Source organism: Pelophylax lessonae (genome assembly GCF_965119305.1).
Source record: "Pelophylax lessonae genome assembly, chromosome: 1".
NCBI lineage: Eukaryota > Metazoa > Chordata > Amphibia > Anura > Ranidae > Pelophylax > Pelophylax lessonae.
In genome coordinates, this window is record NC_138768.1 from 511,978,075 (window position 1) to 511,998,474 (window position 20,400).

Genomic DNA, 20,400 nt, shown 5'->3' on the forward strand with positions numbered 1-20,400 from the left:
CTTCTTCCACATGTTTGGTGTGTCTCCCAGGTGGCTTGTGGCAAACTTTAAACGACACTTTTTATGGATATCTTTAAGAAATGGATTTCTTCTCCCACCTTAGCTGTAGATCTCTGCACTTCATCCAGAGTGATCATGGGCCTCTTGGCTGCATCTCTGATCAGTCTTCTCCTTGTATGAGCTGAAAGTTTAGAGGGACAGCCAGGTCTTCGTAGATTTGCAGTGGTCTGATACTCCTTTAATTTCAATATTATCGCTTGCACAGTGCTCCTTGGGATGTTTAAAGCTTGGGAAATCTTTTTGTATCCAAATCCGGCTTTAAACTTCTCCACAACAGTATTCTGTTGCTCTTCATGATGCTCTCTGCGCTTTAAACGGACCCCTGAGACTATCACAGTGCAGGTGCATTTATACGGAGATTTGATTACACACAGGTGGATTCTATTTATCATCATTAGTCTTTTAGGTCAACATTGGATCATTCAGAGATCCTCACTGAACTTCTGGAGAGAGTTTGCTGCACTGAAAGTAAAGGGGCTGAATAATTTTGCACGCCCAATTTTTCAGTTTTTTATTTGTTAACAAAGTTTGAAATATCCAATAAATTTCGTTCCACTTCATGATTGTGTCCCATTTGTTGTTGATTCTTCACAAAAAACTACAGTTTTATATCTTTATGTTTGAAGCCTGAAATGTGGCAAAAGGTCGCAATGTTCAAGGGGGCCGAATACTTTCGCAAGGCACTGTATTTTATTATATCTTTTCACGTGACAACACTAAAGAAATGACACTTTGCTACAATGTAAAGTAGTAAGTGTACAGCTTGCATAACAGTACAAATTTGCTGTCCCCTCAAAATAACACAACACACAGCCATTAATGTCTAAACTGCTGACAACAAAAGTTAGTACACCCCTAAGTAACAATGTCCAAATTGGGCCCAAAGAATCAGTATTTTGCGTGACCACCATTATTTTCCAGCACTGCCTTAACCCTCTTGGACATGGAGTTCACCAGAGCATCACAGGTTGCCACTGGAGTCCTCTTCCACTCCTCCATGATGCCATCACAGAGCTGGTGGATGTTAGAGACCTTGCACTCTTCCACCTTCCTTTCGAGGATGCCCCACAGATGCTCAATATGGTATAGGTCTGGAGACATGCTCAGCCAGTCCATCACCTTTACCCTCCGCTTCTTTTGCAAGGAAGCATTCATCTTGGAGGTGTGTTTGGGGTCGTTATCATGTTGGAATACTGCCCTGCAGGTCATTTTCCAAAGGGAGGAGATAATGCTTTGCTTCAGTATGTCACAGTACATGTTGGCATTCATGGTTCCCTCAATGAACTGTGGCTCCCCAGTGTCGGCAGAACTCATGCAGCCTCAGACCATGACACTCCCACCACCATGCTTGACTTTAGTGAAGACACACTTGTCTTTGTACTCCTCACCTGGTTGCCGCAAAACATGCTTGACACCATCTGGACCAAATAAGTTTATCTTGGTCTCATCAGACCACAGGACATGGTTCCAGTAATCCATGTCCTTAGTCTTCTTGTCTTCAGAAAACTGTTTGCGGGCTTTCCTGTGCATCATCTTTGGAAGAGGCTTCCTTCTGGGATGACAACCATGCAGACAAATTTGATGCAGTGTGCGGCATATGGTCTAAGCACTGACAGGCTGAACCCCCACCCCTTCAACCTCTGCAGAAATGCTGGCAGCACTCATACGTCTATTTCCCAAAGACAACCTCTGGATATGACGCTGAGCACGTGCACTCAACTTTTTCGGTCAATCGTGGCGAGGCCTGTTCTGTGTGGCACCTGCCCTGGTAAACTGCTGTATGGTATTGGCCACCATGCTGCAGATCAGTTTCAGGGTCTTGGCAATCTTCTTATAGCCTAGACCATCTTTATGTAGAGCAACAGTTCTTCTTTTTTTCAGATCCTAAGAGAGTTCTTTTCCATGAGGTGCCATGTTGAACTTCCAGTGACCAGTATGAAAGAGTGAGAGCGATAACACCAAATTTAACACACCTGATCCCCATTCAAACCTGAGACCTTGTAACACTAACCAGTCACATGACACTGGGGAGGTAAAATGAGTAATTGTTCCCAATTTAGACTTTTACACTTAGGGGTGTATTCACTTTCGTTGCCAGCGGTTTATACATTATTTGCCTGTGTTTTGAGTTATTTTGAAGGGACAGCAAATTTGCATTGTTATGCTAGATGTACACTCACTACTTTACATTGTAGCAAAGTTTAATTTCTTCAGTGTTGTCACATGAAAAGATATAACAAAAAATATTTACAAAAACATGAGGGGTGTACTCACTTTTGTGAGATACTGTATATATATATATATATATATATATATATATATATATATATATATATATACCGTATATATATATATATATATAAAACCAAAAGTATTGGGATGCCTGCCGTTCCACACAGGTGAACTTTAATGGCATCCCAGTCTTAGTCTGTAAGGTTCAATATTGAGTTTGCCTACCCTTTGCAGCCTTAACAGGTTCAACTCTTCTGGGAAGGCTGTCCACAAGGTTTAGGAGTGTGTCTATGGGAATGTTTCACCATTCTTCCAGAAGTGCATTTGTGAGGTCAGGCACTGATATGAACGAGAATGCCTGGCCCACAGTCTCCGCTCTAATTCATCCCGAAGGTGTTCTGTCTGGTTGAGGTCAGTCAAGTTCCTCCACTCCAAACTTGCAAAGTCATTATGGACCTTGCTTTGTGCACTTGTGCGCAGTCATGTTGGAACAGGAAGGAGCCATCCCCAAACTGTTCCCACAAAGTTGAGAGTATAAAATTGTCCAAAATGTCTTGGTATGCTGACGCCTTAAAAGTTCCCTTCACTGAAATTAAGGGCCAAGCCCAACCCCTTGAATAACAACCCCACACCATAAACCCCCCTCCACCAATTGATTTGGACCAGTGCATAAATCAAGGTCCATAAAGACATGGATGAGCAAGTTTTGGGTGGAGGAACTTGACTGGCCTGCACACAGTCCTGACCTCAGCCCGATAGAACACCTTTGGGATGAATTAGGGCAGAGACTGGGAGCCAAACCTTCTTGTCCATATCAGTGCCTGACCTTTACAAGTGCACTTCGGAAAGAATGGTCAAACATTCCCATAGACACATTCTTAAACCTTGTGGACAGCCTTCCCAGAAGAGTTGAAGCTGTTATAGCTGCAAAAGGTGAGGAAACTAAATATTAAACCCTACGGACTAATACTGGGATGCCATTAAAGTTCATGTGTGTAAAGGCAAGCATCCCAATACTTTTGGTAATATAGTGTATTTGTGTATATACAGTGTATATACAGTATATATATATATATATATATATATATATATATATGTAGTATATATACAGTATCTCACAAAAGTGAGTACACCCCTCACATTTTTGTCAATATTTTATTATATCTTTTTCTGTGACAACATCGAAGAAATTACACTTTGCTACAATGTAAAGTGGTGAGTGTACAGCTTGTATAACAGTGTAAATTTGCTGTCCCCTCAAAATAACTCAACACACAGCCATTAATGTCTAAACCGCTGACAACAAAAGTGAGTACACCGCTAAGTCAAAATGTCCAAATTGGGCCCAAAGTGTCAATATTTTGTGTGGCCACCATTATTTTCCAGGACTGCCTTAACCCCACTGGAGTCCTCTTCCACTCCTCCATGACGACATCACAGAGCTGGTGGATGTTAGAGACCTTGCGTTCCTCCACCTTCTGTATGAGGATGCCCCACAGATGCTCAATATGGTTTAGGTCTGTAGACATGCTTGGCCAGTCCATCACCTTTACCAACAGCTTCTTTAGCAAGGCAGTGGTCGTCTTGGAGGTGTGTTTGGGGTCATTATCATGTTGGAATACTGCCTCAGACGCCAGATGATTGGCCAAAACGCATCAGTTGACCCCCCTGCCTGGGACATGCCAATGCTGATGAATACTGCGGAATTTGACTGTGCAAAGTACTGATTTTAAATGTAAGTTACTTTAATAAATCTTGCTATTATCCTAAATACTGCACTATGAGCCAACTTTCTTTTTGGTGTTTGTGCTGAATCTTCTGTCAATACCATTAGACATGTGATGTGGTCTGGGAGGAGAGCCTAATCACCCTGATAGAAGAGGATTTCTGCTGACTATTACCACCAGGATTGTCTGCTCCAAAATCAGTGTGTCTGGTAAGCAGTTTGATTGGACACACTGAGGTGTGGAGTGCTTTCATTCATTTAGCTTCTTGGTGGTGGTTTCTCTGTATTTCATTATTTGTTTAAATTACTACACTATGTGCCAATTTTCTCTTTGGTTATTACGCTGAGTCTTCTGGCTTTGGCATCTGACCAATGGTGTTGCTCGGGATGAGAGTCTAATCACAAAGTTGGATAAATTTCATGCCCACCTGTATTGTCTGCAAACTTATTGTGTCTGGTAAGCAGCCTGTTAGGACGAATTTCATGTCCACCTATATTGTTTGCAAGTTTATTGTCTGGTAAGCAGCCTGTTAGGACATACTGAGGTGTTGAGTGCTTCTGGTATCACAGGTTTTTTGGTGGTGGCTTTTCTGGGTTTATTTCCCATTTGCCTAATATACTGCACCATGAGATTCATTTTTGTGTTTCATATACGATTCCATAAACCATGCCTCTCTCACTGAGTTGATTCGGCTGATATCAAGAAAATCATACATTAATTATTGTCTACTGACAGGCTTTTTACCCCTTTCCATCTGGTAAGCAGTTTGGATTGCACCCCATTACAGAAAAAAATTGATTTATACAAGCACCACATGCGAATCTCTTATACTATTTTGTCTGATTGTCAATTTCGGACTCTGCTGGCAGCTTCATTTGGAACGTTTATAGTATTTTTAAGCGGTGGATTTTTCCACTTTTTTATATCTATTCATGTGACAACACTGAAGAAATTACACTTTGCTACAATGTAAAGCAGTGAGTGTACAGCTTGGATAACAATGTAAGTTTGCTGTCCCCTCAAAATAACTCAACACACAGCCATTAATGTCTAAACCACTGGCAATGAAAGTGAGTACACCCTTAAGTGAAAATGTTCAAATTGGGACCAATTAGCCATTTTGCCTCCCTGCTGTCATGTGACTTGTTAGTGTTACAAGGTCTAAGGTGTGAATGGGGGGCAGGTGTGGTAAATTTGGTGTTATCACTCTCACTCTCTCATATTGGTCACTGGAAGTTCAACATGGCACATTATGGCAAAGAACTCTCTGAGAATCTGAAAAAAAAATTTGTTGCTCTACAGAAACATGGCCTAGGCTAAAAGTAGATTGCCAAGACCATGAAACTGAGCTTCAGCACGGTGGCCAAGACCATACAGTGGTTTAACAGGACAGGTTCCACCCAGAACAGGCCTTGCCATGGTTGACCAAAGAAGTTGCATGCATGTGCTCAGCATCATATCCAGAGGTTGTCTTTGAGAAATAGACATATGAGTGCTGCCAGCATTGCTGCAGAAGTTGAAGGGGTGAGGGGTCAGCCTGTCAGTGCTCAGACTATACGCAGCACACTGCATCAAATTGGTCTGCATGGCTGTCATCCCAGAAGGAAGCCTCTTCTAAAGATGATGCACAAGAAAGCCCGCAAACAGTTTGCTAAAGACAAGCAGACTAAGGACATGGATTACTGGAACCATGTCCAGTGGGCTGATGAGATGAAGATAAACCTATTTGGTTCAGATAGTGTCAAGCGTGTGTGGTGGCAACTAGGTGAGCAGTACAAAGACAAGTGTGTCTTGCCTACAGTCAAGTATGGTGGTGGGAGTCTCATGGTCTGGGGCTGCATTAGTGCTGCCAGCACTGGGGAGCTACAGTTCATTGAGGGAACCATGAATGCCAACATGTACTGTGACATACTGAAGCAGAGCTTGATCTCCTCCCTTCGGAGACTGGGCCACAGGGCAGTATTTCAACATGATAACGACCCCAAACACACCTCCAAGATGACCACTGCCTTGCTAAAGAAGCTGATGGTAAAGGTGATGGACTGGCCAAGCATGTCTCCAGACCTAAACCCTATTGAGCATATGTGGGGCATCCTCATACGGAAGGTGGAGGAGTGCAAGGTCTCTAACATCCACCAGCTCTGTGATGTCGTCATGGAGTGGAAAAGGACTCCAGTGGCAACCCAACCTGTGAAGCTCTGGTGAACTCCATGCCAAAGAGTTTAAGGCAGTGCTGGAAAATAATGGTGGCCACACAAAATATTGACACTTACTTTGGGCCCAATTTGGACATTTTGACTTAGCGGTGTACTCACTTTTGTTGTCAGCGGTTTAGACATTAATGGCTGTGTGTTGAGATCGTTTGAGGGGACAGCAAATTTACACTGCTATTATACAAGTTGCACACTCACTACTTTACATTGTAGCAAAGTGTAATTTCTTTGTTGTTGTCACATGAAAATATATAATAAAATATTTACAAAAATGTGAGGGGTGTACTCGGTTTTGTGAGATACTATATTCAATTTAAAATATATATCTAAAGCTGGCAATCGGAGTGAAATTCAGCTGGCTAGCTTTCATTCTATGAGTGACTCTGTCAGCACAATAGTGCCCAAAAACCTTTGACTGAATTCAAATCAGATGCAGGCACTATTCTGGTACTAGGTATATACACTGAACAAAATTATAAATGCAACAGTTTTGTTTTTGGCCCCATTTTTCATGAGCCGAACTCAAAGATCTAAGACTTTTTCTATGTACACAAAAGGCCTATTTCTCTCAAATATTGTTCACAAATCTGTCTAAATCTGTGTTAGTGAGCACTTCTCCTTTGCCGAGATAATCCATCCACCTCACAGGTGTGGCATATGAAGATGCTGATTAGACAGCATGATTATTGCACCGGTGTGCTTTAGGTTGGCCACAATAAAAGGCCACTCTAAAATGTGCAGTTTTATCACACAGCACAATGCCACAGATGTCGCAAGTTTTGAGGGAGCGTGTAATTGGTATGCTGACTACAGGAATATCCACCAGAGTTGTTGCCCATGAATTCAATGTTCATTTCTCTACCATATGCCATCTCCAAAGGCGCTTCAGAGAATTTGGCAGTACATCTGACCGGCCTCACAACCGCAGACCACTTGTAACCACAACAGCCCAGGACCTCCACATCCAGCATATTCACCTCCAAGATTGTCTAAAACCAGCCACCCAGACAGCTGCTTCAACAATCAGTTTGCATAACCAAAGATTTTCTGCACAAACTGTCGGAAACCATCTCAGGGAAGCTCATCTGCATGCTCATCGGCCTCATCAGGGTCTCGACCTTACTACAGTTCGTCGCCGTAACCGACTTGAGGTTGCAAATGCTCATATTCAATGGCGTCTGGCACTTTGGAGAGGTGTTCTCTTCACAGATGAATCCCGGTTTTCACTGTACAGGGCAGATGCAGACAGCGTGTATGGCGTTGTGTGGGTGAGCGGTTTGCTGATGTCAACATTGTGGATCCAGTGGCCCATGGTGACGGTGGGGTTATGGTATGGGCAAGCATATGTTATATACAATGAACACAGGTGCATTTTATTGATGGCATTTTGAATGCACAGAGATACTGTGATAAGATCCTGAGGCCCATTGTTGTGCCATTCATCCACGACCATCACCCTAATGTTGCAGCATGATAATGCCCAGCCACATGTTGCAAGGATCTGTACACAATTCCTGGAAGCTGAAAACATCCCAGTTCTTGCATGGAAAGCATACTCACCGGACATGTCACCCATTGAGCATGTTTGGAATGCTCTGGATCGGCGTTTACGACAACGTGTTCCTGGTCCTGCCAATATCCAGCAACTTCGCACAGCCATTGAAGAGGAGTGGGCCAACATTCCACAGGCCACTATCAACAACCTGATTATCACTATGCGAAGGAGATGTGTTATGTGAGGCAAATGGTGGTCACACCAGATACTGACTGGTTTATGGACCCCCCTAATACAGTAAAACTGCACATTTTAGAGTGGCCTTTATTGTGGTCAGCCTAAGACACACCTGTGCAATAATCATGCTGTCTAATCAGCATCTAGATATGCCACACCTGTGAAATGGATGGATTATCTCGGCAAAGAAGAAGTGCTCACTAACACAGATTTAGACATATTTATGAACAATATTTGAGAGAAATAGGTCTTTTGTGTACATAGAAAAAGTCTTAGATCTTTGAGTTCAACTCATGAAAAATGGGGGCAAAAACAAAAGTTCAGTGTACATAGAATATATCCCTATGGGAAACTTACTTTTGAGTCACTGCATCTAAACAGGTGATCTTTACAGAAAGCTACACCCCACAATTACAGGTTTTAACTTTTGCAGAGAAGTTTCAGGTCTAGCCCAGGGTCTGATAAGGATTTTGGGGGAACTCCATGCTTTTTTCTTCTAGCTGTTTGTGTGGGGTTCCCCCTTAAAATCTATATCAGGCTTGAAGGGGCTGTTATTGAATTAGAGGGTTGAATCCATGCCTATGCTTTTTTTTCTTTGCATGAGTCACTGATTGTTAGGATACCAGCTGGCTCCCTAACAACCAGTAGGAAGATGTCACATTTAGCAGTGGCAATAATACCACCCCTTAACATTTCAATTCACACTGCAGCTGGAGGTTCACTCAGCCACACAGGATTCTCTATAGACTGTACACTGTGCTAAGGTCTTCCTCATATTTTTCCCCCTGATGGTTGATTATTCTTAGCCTATAGTTAGTTAGGCCATTTTCTCTATTGATGAATGTTAACGCCCATTGTAGAATGTTCCTAAGGCTATTTTTCTCTTATGATCAAATGTTAGGGAATGCTCTGAAGAAGAGGAGCAGCCTCGAAATGCGTAAGCCTGTACAGCTTCGGGGGACGATCCTATCCCGATCTCGATGCTGAGGATTTTATACTTTGTCTGATGTGCTTTTTATCAAGAACTCGTTTGTGAGTATTTTTAATTCATTATTTTAATAAACCTGCTTAAAAGATAATGCACTAGGCCGGTGCGCCCTTGTGTTTGTTTGTCGATTATAGGTATTGTATGTTATGCTTGCACAAATGTTGAGACATTCGCAAAGCAAATTTTTAATAAATGGGTCTCCAAGTGCTAAGGTTTTGGCTTTCAGTTTGTGTAATGTACTAACACATCATCTGAGAGCAGATCCATTTCTCCTTCAATACTTAGTAAACTGCTAAAACGTGTTTAATCTAGAGCTAACTTTTACAATTGTCTAAAAAAATACACACTGTACTTTACGTTCTATTCATTTTGTCATTCTGTTTTGCTCTTGAATTTTGAAAACTTAAATGTATTGTCTGAGTTCACCCTGGGATCAACAGGTTAGACAAAGGGCAAATCAGCTCTTTATATGAAACTGAGATGGTCCTCCGCCTTAAAGAAGAACTTTGGTCTTTACTTTGTATTATGTTAGGCTTCACTTATCATCCCAGTCCTGCCAATTAGCACATGATGAATAATGAATGAAGCACAGGATTAGAGTGACACCTGGCAACCTTTGCAGTTAGTGCTTTTTTCATGCTTTACCTTTAGCTCTGGCATGCTGCCGATGAGTTCATAAGGAATCCTCACATCTGGTTTATTTGTGTAGTCTTCTGGAACAAGTTGTGGTGCCAAGTCTCTGTATCTGTGGAAAAGTCTGAAAGAACAGTGTGTGCATTTAAAATCCACCTGTCAAATTCAACTACAAAGCATCATGAAGTTGAATACTGCATAGAGGTGCACAAATTCAAAAAATTAAGAAGTCTAAAAATATAGATTCACTAAACTCAATAAAAAATGGCACTACTTCACCTTGCGCACAAGATTCAAATATCATGGTGTTGCTGTCAGGGATAGGTAGTAATTCATTGAATAAGTGAAGGTGTAGAAGGGTGCAGAAAGAATCCCCAGTTGTAGTTCTCCTAGCTGCCACAAGATGCTCCTGTGCCTTGGCTATGAGTCTGCGGCTAGGATGAGGAGTTTTGGTAAAGCCCATAAGGGAAAGTCTTCAGTCTGCTGACCTGGCATATATAAAAAGTTGGTAGGATAGCTGTCAGCTGGAGTCATTGACCTAGATACAATGGGGTTGATTTACTAAAACTGGACAGTGCAATATCTGGTGCAGCTCTACATAGAAACCAATCAGCTTCTAGTTTTTTTTTTTTGGGCAAAGCTTAATTGAATAAGCTGAAGTTAGAAGCTGATTGGGTACCATGCAGAGCTGCACCATATTTTGCACTATCAAGTTTTATTAAATCAAACCCACTGTATTTTTGCTTATTCATTCTATTGGACCTGTCCAGAGCCAGGATGTAGTCTTGGGCATGTGAATTGGGGTGGGGGTGTAGAGTAGATTTCACCTGCTTGGGAAGTTAATGCTGGCTGTATTCCCCTTTGGGGGAATACCAGGACATTCTAAAACAACCTGCCAGGGTGCAGGTATCCTCTCTCGCAATATCTCTTTATAAAACTTTATGGACTGTTATTAACTTGTTTAAGTATTATGCCACCAACACTCTGCATGGTAGAACATACTCATCCGAGTTAGGTAAATGTTCTTTTTAATGAGCCTGGTGTAGGATTTTTTTTTTTTTCTAAAACAACAGGGTGGTAGTCTTAGACATGGGCTTGTGCCTGGAGAAAGGAGCAGGACAAAGGCATGCAGAGAAGGCCTGGGTTCTGGTCAGGCCAGACCAGGCTGTGGTACTTACAGGACTTACGTCTTTGGAAGGACGAGGTTTGTAGGTTTCTGCCCACTATCCACAGGAACCTTGGTTTGCCCCATGCTAGAGAACCACAGGTGCTTTGTGCATGGCCCACGCTGGTAAGGATAGATTTAATGCACATGTAGCACTGTGCCCCATAGGGCTTGCTGTGTGATGACTTCTTGGGCCTCCTCTGATTACCTGCAGACAGTCACTTAGGGACAGTTCACACATTCATCCTTACTCCCAATGGCTCGTTACTCAAAAAACAGTCCAGGGGTTTTAGTTTTTGGTATTTATTGTGGAACTTGGACGGGAGAAGGGAATAGTGGGATACTCCAACTTGAACTATTTACAGTTGATAAGGACAACTCTCACTTGACCTCACCAGGATATTTGTGGAAGCAGTCACACTGCTTTAACATACTGCCATGGGTATGGAAAGGGTTAAGTCTCCTTGCTCTCTCTCCAGCAACAGACTTAATGAACTACATTATCTTCAGGACACTCTATAGCATCACCTTTACTGAACCCCATCCACTGACACCCGTGCACTGCCCCTCATGACAGGTCCCATGACACAGATCTGTACTCGGTGTATGCAGAATCAGATCCTTTCCAGTGTCTCTTTTCCAGTCAGCACTGCAGGACTTCTGGCTTCAGTTCCTCTCTACTCTTTAGGCCCTTGGGTCAACCACCTGAGGCCGCATGGCAACCTCTACAGAGGAGCAGGCAGTCGCCCCCTCCCCCATCTGGGACTTCGCTCTCCAGCTGAAAGACCCCAAGCACATTTGCTCTTGGAATTTATACAGTATCCCAGCATGCACCAAGGCACTTTCCTCTGCCAATCACCAGGGCTGTGCTAAATGCCTGTGCACTCATTTGCCAGGTTTTCTCCCACAGTCCGAAATGCATCCCTATTGGATAGTGTGAAACACTTCAGACAAACTGAGCTGCACTTGAGTACAATGAGAAGACCTCACTAACAGATCCTGCTCTCTGGTAGGTAGAGAAAAATATAGATTTACCTGGCAATCCTTCTGGTAACCAGAAAAGATCCAAAACTATACTCTCTCTCTAGCACCTACCTAGGAGGGTGCTACATCCACCCCCGCCAAGCTGAGCCATGTTCTCACTTGCTCTGGGCATCCGCCCCTTCAAAAATACCTGTACAAAAATTACACGGAGTTTCCCACAAACTTGGAAAGGGGAAAAAACATATGTACAGGGCCATGGGGCATACCCCATATGTGGCCAGTAGATATAAAAAAAATACATTAAAAAATATAGATCTTTACTGTATAATATTTGCAAATTTTCACATAGGACTTTAACAGGTGCATTTAGACCAATGCATCCCCCTCCCCCCCCCCCCCCCCGCAGCCAAACAAATAAAGTACACCGCTCACATTTTTTGTAAATATATATCTTTTCATGTGACAAAACTGAAGAAATTACACTTTGCTACAATGTAGTAAAGTAGAGAGTGTACAGCTTGTATAACAGTGTAAATTTGCTGTTCCCTCAAAATAACTCAATACATAGCCATTAATGTCTAAACTGCTAGAAACAAAAGTGAGTACACCCCTAAGTGAAAATGTCCAAATTGGGCCCAATTAGTCATTTTCCCTCCCCGGTGTCATGTGACGCATGTCCCTTCCCGGTGTCATGTGACTAGTGTTACAAGGTCTCAGGTGTGAATGGGGAGCAGGTGTGTTAAATTTGGTGTTATCGTTCTCATTTTCTCATACTGGTCATTGGAAGTTCAACATTGCACCTCATTGCAAAGAACTCTCTGAGGATCTGAAAAAAATAATTGTTGCTCTACATAAAGATGGCCTAGGCTATAAGAAGTTTGCCAAGACCCTGAAACTGAGCTGCAGCACGTAGCCAAGACCATACAGCGGTTTAACAGGGCAGGTTCCACACAGAACAGGTCTCACCATGGTCGACCAAAGAAGTTGAGTGCACATGCTCAGCATTATATCCAGAGGTTATCTTTGGGAAATAGACATGTAGCACCCTCCTAGTCAGGTGCTAGATAGACAGAATAGTTTTTGGCTCTGTCTGCTTAACAGCAGAGCAGCAGGCTAAATCTATGTGCTCCCTGCTTCACAGGGAGCAGGATCTGTTAGCTAGGCCTGCTCCATGTGTCCTGTGTGTCCAAAAATGTAATTTTTCCTCAAGAAATGTGCTGGAGTGCCAGAGAGGAGAGTGAGAGCTGCTCTACAGGAGACAAGGAGAGTGGAATGAAGAGTCAAATTCACAGTGATGGTTGCCAGTGGCAAAGGATGGACCTAGATTGGAACTGTAATTTGTTCTCTCCAGAAATGTACCGGAGAGTCGAAGAAAGAGAGTTGCATCACGCTGTAAAAAAGGACTGTGTCGGCTTAACAGTAAATGTTGCAAGTGTGGACTGAGAACATGAGGACCCAGGCAGTGGCGGAGCTAGACTTTTAAAACAGGGGTGGCAAAGGGGGGGCAAGGTATTATTTTGGGGGGTCAATATATAAAGTGTCATTTAGTGTCAGATTTGTCCACCGCAAAGTCGCAGTCCCTCTAATAATCGCTGATCGCTGCCATTACTAGTAAAAATAATTAAAAAATAAAAAGTTCCAGTTTGTAGATGTAATAACTTTTTTGCAAACCAATCAAAATACACTTTTACAAAAAATATGTGGCAGAATACATATTAGCCTAAATCTATGAAAATAGGGGGGAGCTGTAAAGCACTGTGGGGAGCTGAAGAGTCCTGGGGGAGGGGGGGGACTAAAGAGCACTGGTGGGGGGGGGGGCCTGAAGAGCTCTGGGGGGTACTGGAAAGGGGGGGTGTAAAGTATGCATTTATTAGATACAGAGCAGAAAAATACATCCACATCAGCAGTTCTATGGCACATCATTCTTTGTCAGTTAAACACTCTGACCTATAAATATCTGTGAACACTTGCAGATTAATATGTGCACAATGTTCTAGGTATATTGGGGACAGTGGCGGCTGGTGCTCAAAAATGTTAGGGGGGCGCAAACAGAAAAATGTAATAGGCATTGCTTTGCGGCAAAAAACGCTGTAAAAAATTGCGTGACTTTGAGGTCGCAAAAGTGAGAAACGGGCCTTCAGTAATTAAGGTATGTGCCCCCTTCAATGCAGAGTGACCAGCGTGCCCCCTTCAATGCAGAGTGACCAGCGTGCCCCCTTCAATGCAGAGTGACCAGCGTGCCCCCTTCAATGCAGTGACCAGCGTACATGCCCCCTTCAATGCAGTGACCAGCGTACATGCCCCCTCAGTGGCGGAGCTAGAATTTTAAAACAGGGGTGGCAAAGGGGGGGCAAGGTATTATTTTGGGGGGTCAATATATAAAGTGTCATTTAGTGTCAGATTTGTCCACCGCAATGTCGCAGTCCCTCTAATAATCGCTGATCGCTGCCATTACTAGTAAAAACAATTAAAAAATAAAAAGTTCCAGTTTGTAGATGTAATAACTTTTTTGCAAACCAATCAAAATACACTTTTACAAAAAATATGTGGCAGAATACATATTAGCCTAAATCTATGAAAATAGGGGGGAGCTGTAAAGCACTGTGGGGAGCTGAAGAGTCCTGGGGGAGGGGGGGGACTAAAGAGCACTGGTGGGGGGGGGGGCCTGAAGAGCTCTGGGGGGTACTGGAAAGGGGGGGTGTAAAGTATGCATTTATTAGATACAGAGCAGAAAAATACATCCACATCAGCAGTTCTATGGCACATCATTCTTTGTCAGTTAAACACTCTGACCTATAAATATCTGTGAACACTTGCAGATTAATATGTGCACAATGTTCTAGGTATATTGGGGACAGTGGCGGCTGGTGCTCAAAAATGTTAGGGGGGCGCAAACAGAAAAATGTAATAGGCATTGCTTTGCGGCAAAAAACGCTGTAAAACATTGCGTGATTTTGAGGTCGCAAAAGTGAGAAACGGGCCTTCAGTAATTAAGGTATGTGCCCCCTTCAATGCAGAGTGACCAGCGTGCCCCCTTCAATGCAGAGTGACCAGCGTGCCCCCTTCAATGCAGAGTGACCAGCGTGCCACCTTCAATGCAGTGACCAGCGTTCATGCCCCCTTCAATGCAGTGACCAGCGTACATGCCCCCTTCAATGCAGTGACCAGCGTACATGCCCCCTTCAATGCAGTGACCAGCGTACATGCCCCCTTCAATGCAGAGACCAGCGTACATGCCCCCTTCAATGCAGAGATCAGCGTATATGCCCCCTTCAATGCAGAGATCAGTGTACATGCCCCCTTCAATGCAGAGATCAGCATACATGCCCTGAATGCAGTGACCAGCATACATGCCCCCAATGCAGAGACCAGCATACATGCCCCCAATGCAGTGACCAGCGTACATGCCCCCTTCAATGCAGTGACCAGCGTACATTCCCCCTTCAATGCAGAGATCAGTGTACATGCCCCCTTCAATGCAGAGATCAGCGTACATGCCCCCTTCAATGCAGAGATCAGCGTACATGCCCCCTTCAATGCAGTGACCAGCGTACATTCCCCCTTCAATGCAGTTACCAGCGTACATGCCCCCTTCAATGCAGTGACCAGCATACATTCCCCCTTCAATGCAGTGACCAGCGTACATTCCCCCTTCAATGCAGTGACCAGCGTACATGCCCCCTTCAATGCAGAGATCAGTGTACATGCCCCCTTCAATGCAGAGATCAGCATACATGCCCCCAATGCAGAGACCAGCATACATGCCCCCAATGCAGTGACCAGCATACATGCCCCCAATGCAGTGACCAGCGTACATGCCCCCAATGCAGAGATCAGCGTGCGTGCCCCCTTACCTACCTGGAGCGGCAGCGGGCGGCTTCTTCTCAGTCCTGGTGACCGGCGGCGCGTCTCCACGAGTCCTTCCAGCAGCAGCGGCTTCTTCTGAGTACCGGTGACCGGCGGCGCGTCTCCACGAGTCCTTCAGCCTCCTCCTCGGCTAATGGCAAGGGGTTTGTCTTGTGGCCAATCAAGAAGCGCGTATCGGAAGCGCTTCCTGATTGGCCAGGAGTTGGATCGGTGTGACAATAGCGAATATTCATTCGCTATTGTCACGCAATGGGTGGGCTCGGGATGCACTGCTCTGCGCCCCGGGTCCACCCTTTGCATCGCCCTATTAGAGCCTCTGGCTCTAATCAGGTGATGCAAAAAAAAAAAATCCCATTGAACGCCCCTGCATGCAGATTAGGGGGCTGGACGCATGGATGGGGGGGCGGCGCCCCTGCGCCCCCCTCAGGCACTAACCTTCTTCCTCCTCCCCCCTCAGGCACTAACCTTCTTCCACCCCCCCCCTCAGGCACTAACCTTCTTCCTCCTCCTCCCCCCCCCCTCGGGCACTCACCTTCTTCTTCCCCCCCCTCTCAGGCACTCACCTTCTTCCTCCTCCCCCCCCTCAGGCACTCACCTTCTTACTCCCCCCCCCCTCAGGCACTCACCTTCTTCTTCCTCCCCCCCATCAGGCACTCACCTTCTTCTTCTTCCTCCCCCCCCATCAGGCACTCACCTTCTTCCTCCCCCCCCTCGGGCACTCACCTTCTTCCTCCTCCCTCCCCCTCAGGCACTCACATTCTCCCCCCCCCCCTCGGGCACTCACATTCTTCCTCCTCCCTCCCCCTCAGGCACTCACATTCCCCCCTCCCCCCTCGGGCACTCACATTCTTCCTTCTTTCCCCCCCCTCCCCCCTCGGGCACTCACATTCTTCTTCCTTCGGCTCTCAGCTGAGCTGAGCAGCGCTGCAGCCAGAAGACGGAGGGGGTGGAGGCGGAGCCAATGCTAGGCGGCAAGGGGAGGAATTTGAAATCCTCCTCCGCTCGTCATGTGACAGCAGAAGAGGTTCTCGGAGCGGAGGAGGATTTCAAATTCCTCTCCTTGCCGCCTAGCATTGGCTCCGCCTCCACCCCCTCCATCTTCTGGCTGCAGCGCTGCTCAGCTCAGCTGAGAGCCGAAGGAAGTAGGAGCAATGCAATGGCATATTTGACACTCGGGGCGGGGGCAGGCAAATAACTTAAAACGATGACGATCCACACACGAGACCCGGGACTTTTTGGTTGGCACACTCGGGGCTGAAGCTCCGTTCAGCCCCCCCTGCCGACACCACTGGCTGTGTAAGTAGCAGGAGCCCGGTCTTCCCTGCTCTCCATCCGCCTCCCTCCGCAGCTCCCGGCCGTATGGCGATCCCCTGCCCTGTGATTCCTCCGCTGCCATGCACCCGGCCACCCGCCCAGGATTGGGGTGGCAACAGGGGTGGCAAGGACTTCTTCTGGGGTGACAATTGCCACCCCAGCTAACCCTCTGGCTCCGCCACTGGACCCAGGGCATTTGGATCGATGTGCTGGGGGCCATGCTTGTGCAAGTACTATACAGAAAAATGTTGACTGTGCAAACAATGACAGTGGGACACTTTTCAAAGACAGTACAACGGAGGATGCTGTGAAGAAAAATGTTGACCGTGCAAACAATGACAGCGGGACACTTTTCCAAGACAGTATGGCGAGTATTGCCTATACAAGTGCTATGAAGAGAAATGTTGGCCGTGCAATGCCTGACAGTGGGACAATTCTACTAAATAGCAAAGAGGGTAAGCTGGTCTGGAGACATGGAGGTGCAGCTGGGGCCCTGGTAGAGGCAAGTATGGCGGATGCGTGCGGATTGAAAAGCATGATTTGCCTTACAGTGACTTTCATGCTAGCTGAGTTGAGATGGAGTGGCATTATAAAGGTTACTGTACCACGCGGGAAAGTGCGAGCTGGAGAAATCTTCCGAGTCTGTGTGCATGCAGGTAGTGCGGGCCAGGGAGCGGCCACCTGATGTACAGAAAGCTGCAGTGGCAGAACCTAGATCTGCTCCAATCAAAGCAGAGGGGAGTAGATGGCCAGCGGTGACCGGGGCTGCAAGTGTGAGCAGTGAGGAAGAGGCCATTGATGTGAGGTCTCCAAGTTTCCAGCATCTGCATGGATTCTTGGAGGAGGGATTGGATGTGTGGAAACCAGAGGAAGAGACTGAATGGGACTGAGGGATGACCGGAGCAGTTCAGCCAGTCCAAGTGTTCCTGATGAGGAGACTAGGGATTCCGTGGTGCGTGGACAGTGTGCCAGGAATCTGGGGTTCTGTGAGGCCTACGCTAACCAGGTCCCAGATCTATCCCCACCTCGGAACTATGCCTAGGCTCGGGATCAAAATGAGGCCTATGCCTCCCTTATCAAAAAGGAGGAGACCCTATATTGCCAATCTGGGAGGGGTGATCATAAAACCCTCCCCAGATTCTCCAGGATGCAAAGATGGATACAGCGGAAGGTGGCCTTAGAGTATGGGTATGACTATCCCAATGCTCCATGGGAGATCATGCTGGAAATAGAGGCCAGAAGAGAAGCTTGGTGTGATTAGGCTGTGTTGGATTTCCTTTTTTGTTCCTAAACCCCACCACAACTAGTCCAAGCTAGAATTGTGGAAGGCCTTCCAGTCGGTGAAGGCACACTGGAATCCTGGGCGGCTATCCATATAGACCGTTTGGAAGTGGTGCCGCCCAGATGGATTTGGCCAGGCTTGGTTGATCCGAGTGAAAGATGAAGAAGGGAAAGTTGTACGAATTCCCCATCCGGACTTCTACTGCTAAAAACAGACTGCTGAATCTTATCAAGGCTGGCAAGCCTGTGTTTGTCGGCTGTGTCACACACAGCAAAAGTTCAAGTTTAGTTGATGGTAGGGCTCAAGCCCTATTCCCATTACCCCTTCCCCTCTTATCCTTGCAAGAGGGGTTGAGGGATCTACAAAAGAAAAAAACACCACTGCTAACTGGATTCACTTAAGAGGGCCGAACCTCCAATTTCCAAGGAGAGAGACTTTAGAAAGACTGAAGTCGTGCAATTGAGAAGATCCATTGGGTCATCAGGCCAGGATTCTGTTGCTCAGTGATTAAAGGAACACTCTATGGAGTAAGTGGGCCATCAGGCCAAAGATGAGGGTTCTTTACAGAGAGACTCTTGTCAGCAAGATGCCCTGTGAAGATTTGACTGACCAACGGGTTGTCAATGGAACTTTGCTGGGTGCCACCCAAGGAAAGGGGGTGGTGACCCAAAGTCTTTTTGGTGGGGGGGTCCTAGTGCGCAGGGCCCCCGAAGAGACTGTAAATCCACCAGGTCGGACAGGTTGCTCAGGCTCTAGCAACAGGGATCCTGTCAGAAGAGGACTTTGCATGTCTTCGTGACCTGGTGGGCGGAGTTCGTGGTAGCTAGTTAGTGGCAGGGTTTAGTGTCACCTTTGAGGAGTGCACCTGAACACAGAGTCAAGCCTGCTGCCAACGTGTGTAGTTAGGGACATTGGGTTAGAAGACCGCCTCTGCGGAGAGGGCCTTCTCACTGACTGTAGTGAAGAATGTGGAAAATTCTATGGTGTACATGCTCAAAGTGTTTGTTGTGTTTCTTCTTTGCAGGTTGTCTGGAAGATAGTAGTTAGTTAGTCAGGATAATGTAGGTACTCACCAAACAGAGTTTTGTTTGGTGGGGGTTGCATTACATTAATTCACTCAATATGTATCTTATTGTACAGGAGAGATATCAATTTTTGCACCTTAAATTATTGATTGTACATTTGTTCTTCTCCCTTTCCCACTTTTCAAGGTTTGTGGGATACTCCGTAAGTTTTGGTAGGAATGTTTGTAGGGGGCAGCTGCCCCAGAGCCAGTTGGGACATGGCTCATTTGGTGGGGGGTGGATGTAGCACCCCCCTAGTCAGGTGCTAGATAGACAGAATAGTTTTTGGCTCTGTCTGCTTAACAGCAGAGTAGCAGGCTAAATCGATGTGCTCCCTGCTTTACAGGGAGCAGGATCTGTTAGCTAGGCCTGCTCCCTGTGTCCTGTGTGTGATTCATCTGGGCTGAGGGAGTGTCCCTACTGTGTCCAATAGTGAGGCGCGTTGGACAGCGGAGGAAACCCAGCCAGTGACACACAGGCTTTAATATCTATCCCATGGGTATGGCACGGAAGAGGTGCATCATGGGATAGGGTATAAATGCCAAGGGCACATGTGGCAAGGGGTCTTTGGGCGGGAAGCCAGGTCCCGGAAGGAGGATGACAGCTGTCTCTCCTTCTGTAGCTGTGGATGGTGGTCACAGGCAGTCGACCTAGTGAACCAGGGAGTGTGACTGAACCCAGAGGTCCTGGAGAAGCTGACTGGAGGAGTTGGGTGCTGAAGTGAATCTGGAAAAACAGTGTCCATGAGTACAGAGGAACTTGCCCAGGGGTCTGCCCAGGAAGGGGACCACTCCGGAGTATAGAGTCAGTGGGCGGATGTCAGCACACAGAGAGAGAGTAAAAGGGGGTGCCGAGTTTAGAACCCTGAAGATAATTTCAAGCAGGAACACTTAAATATCTTCACTTCAGTGGCAGAGTGAAACAGAGGCCTTGCCGCATTCTAAAGTCAGTTGTCCTCAGTACTGTGAACAGTTATCAGTTGGAGTATCCCCCTCATCCCTTCTCATATCCAAGTTCTAAATAAAACTACCAAACAACATCCCCTGGACTGATATTGACTGAGCCAAGGACTTAAAGTGATACGTTTCTGCAACCAGTTGCAACGGGTAACCCAGGGGAATCCAGAAAGTGTTATATCC

At 45.9% G+C, this 20,400-nt stretch overlaps 1 protein-coding gene across 1 annotated transcript in view; it reads right to left on the reverse strand.

Annotated features, from left to right (window-relative positions):
• CIB3 (calcium and integrin binding family member 3) overlaps window positions 1-20,400 on the reverse strand; it is a 108,530-nt gene that overhangs the window by 25,739 nt on the left and 62,391 nt on the right. The window contains exon 3 of the mRNA XM_082270681.1: window positions 9,598-9,709. Within this exon, the coding sequence (XP_082126807.1) occupies window positions 9,598-9,709 (112 nt within the window). The remainder of the gene's footprint in view (window positions 1-9,597; window positions 9,710-20,400) is intronic.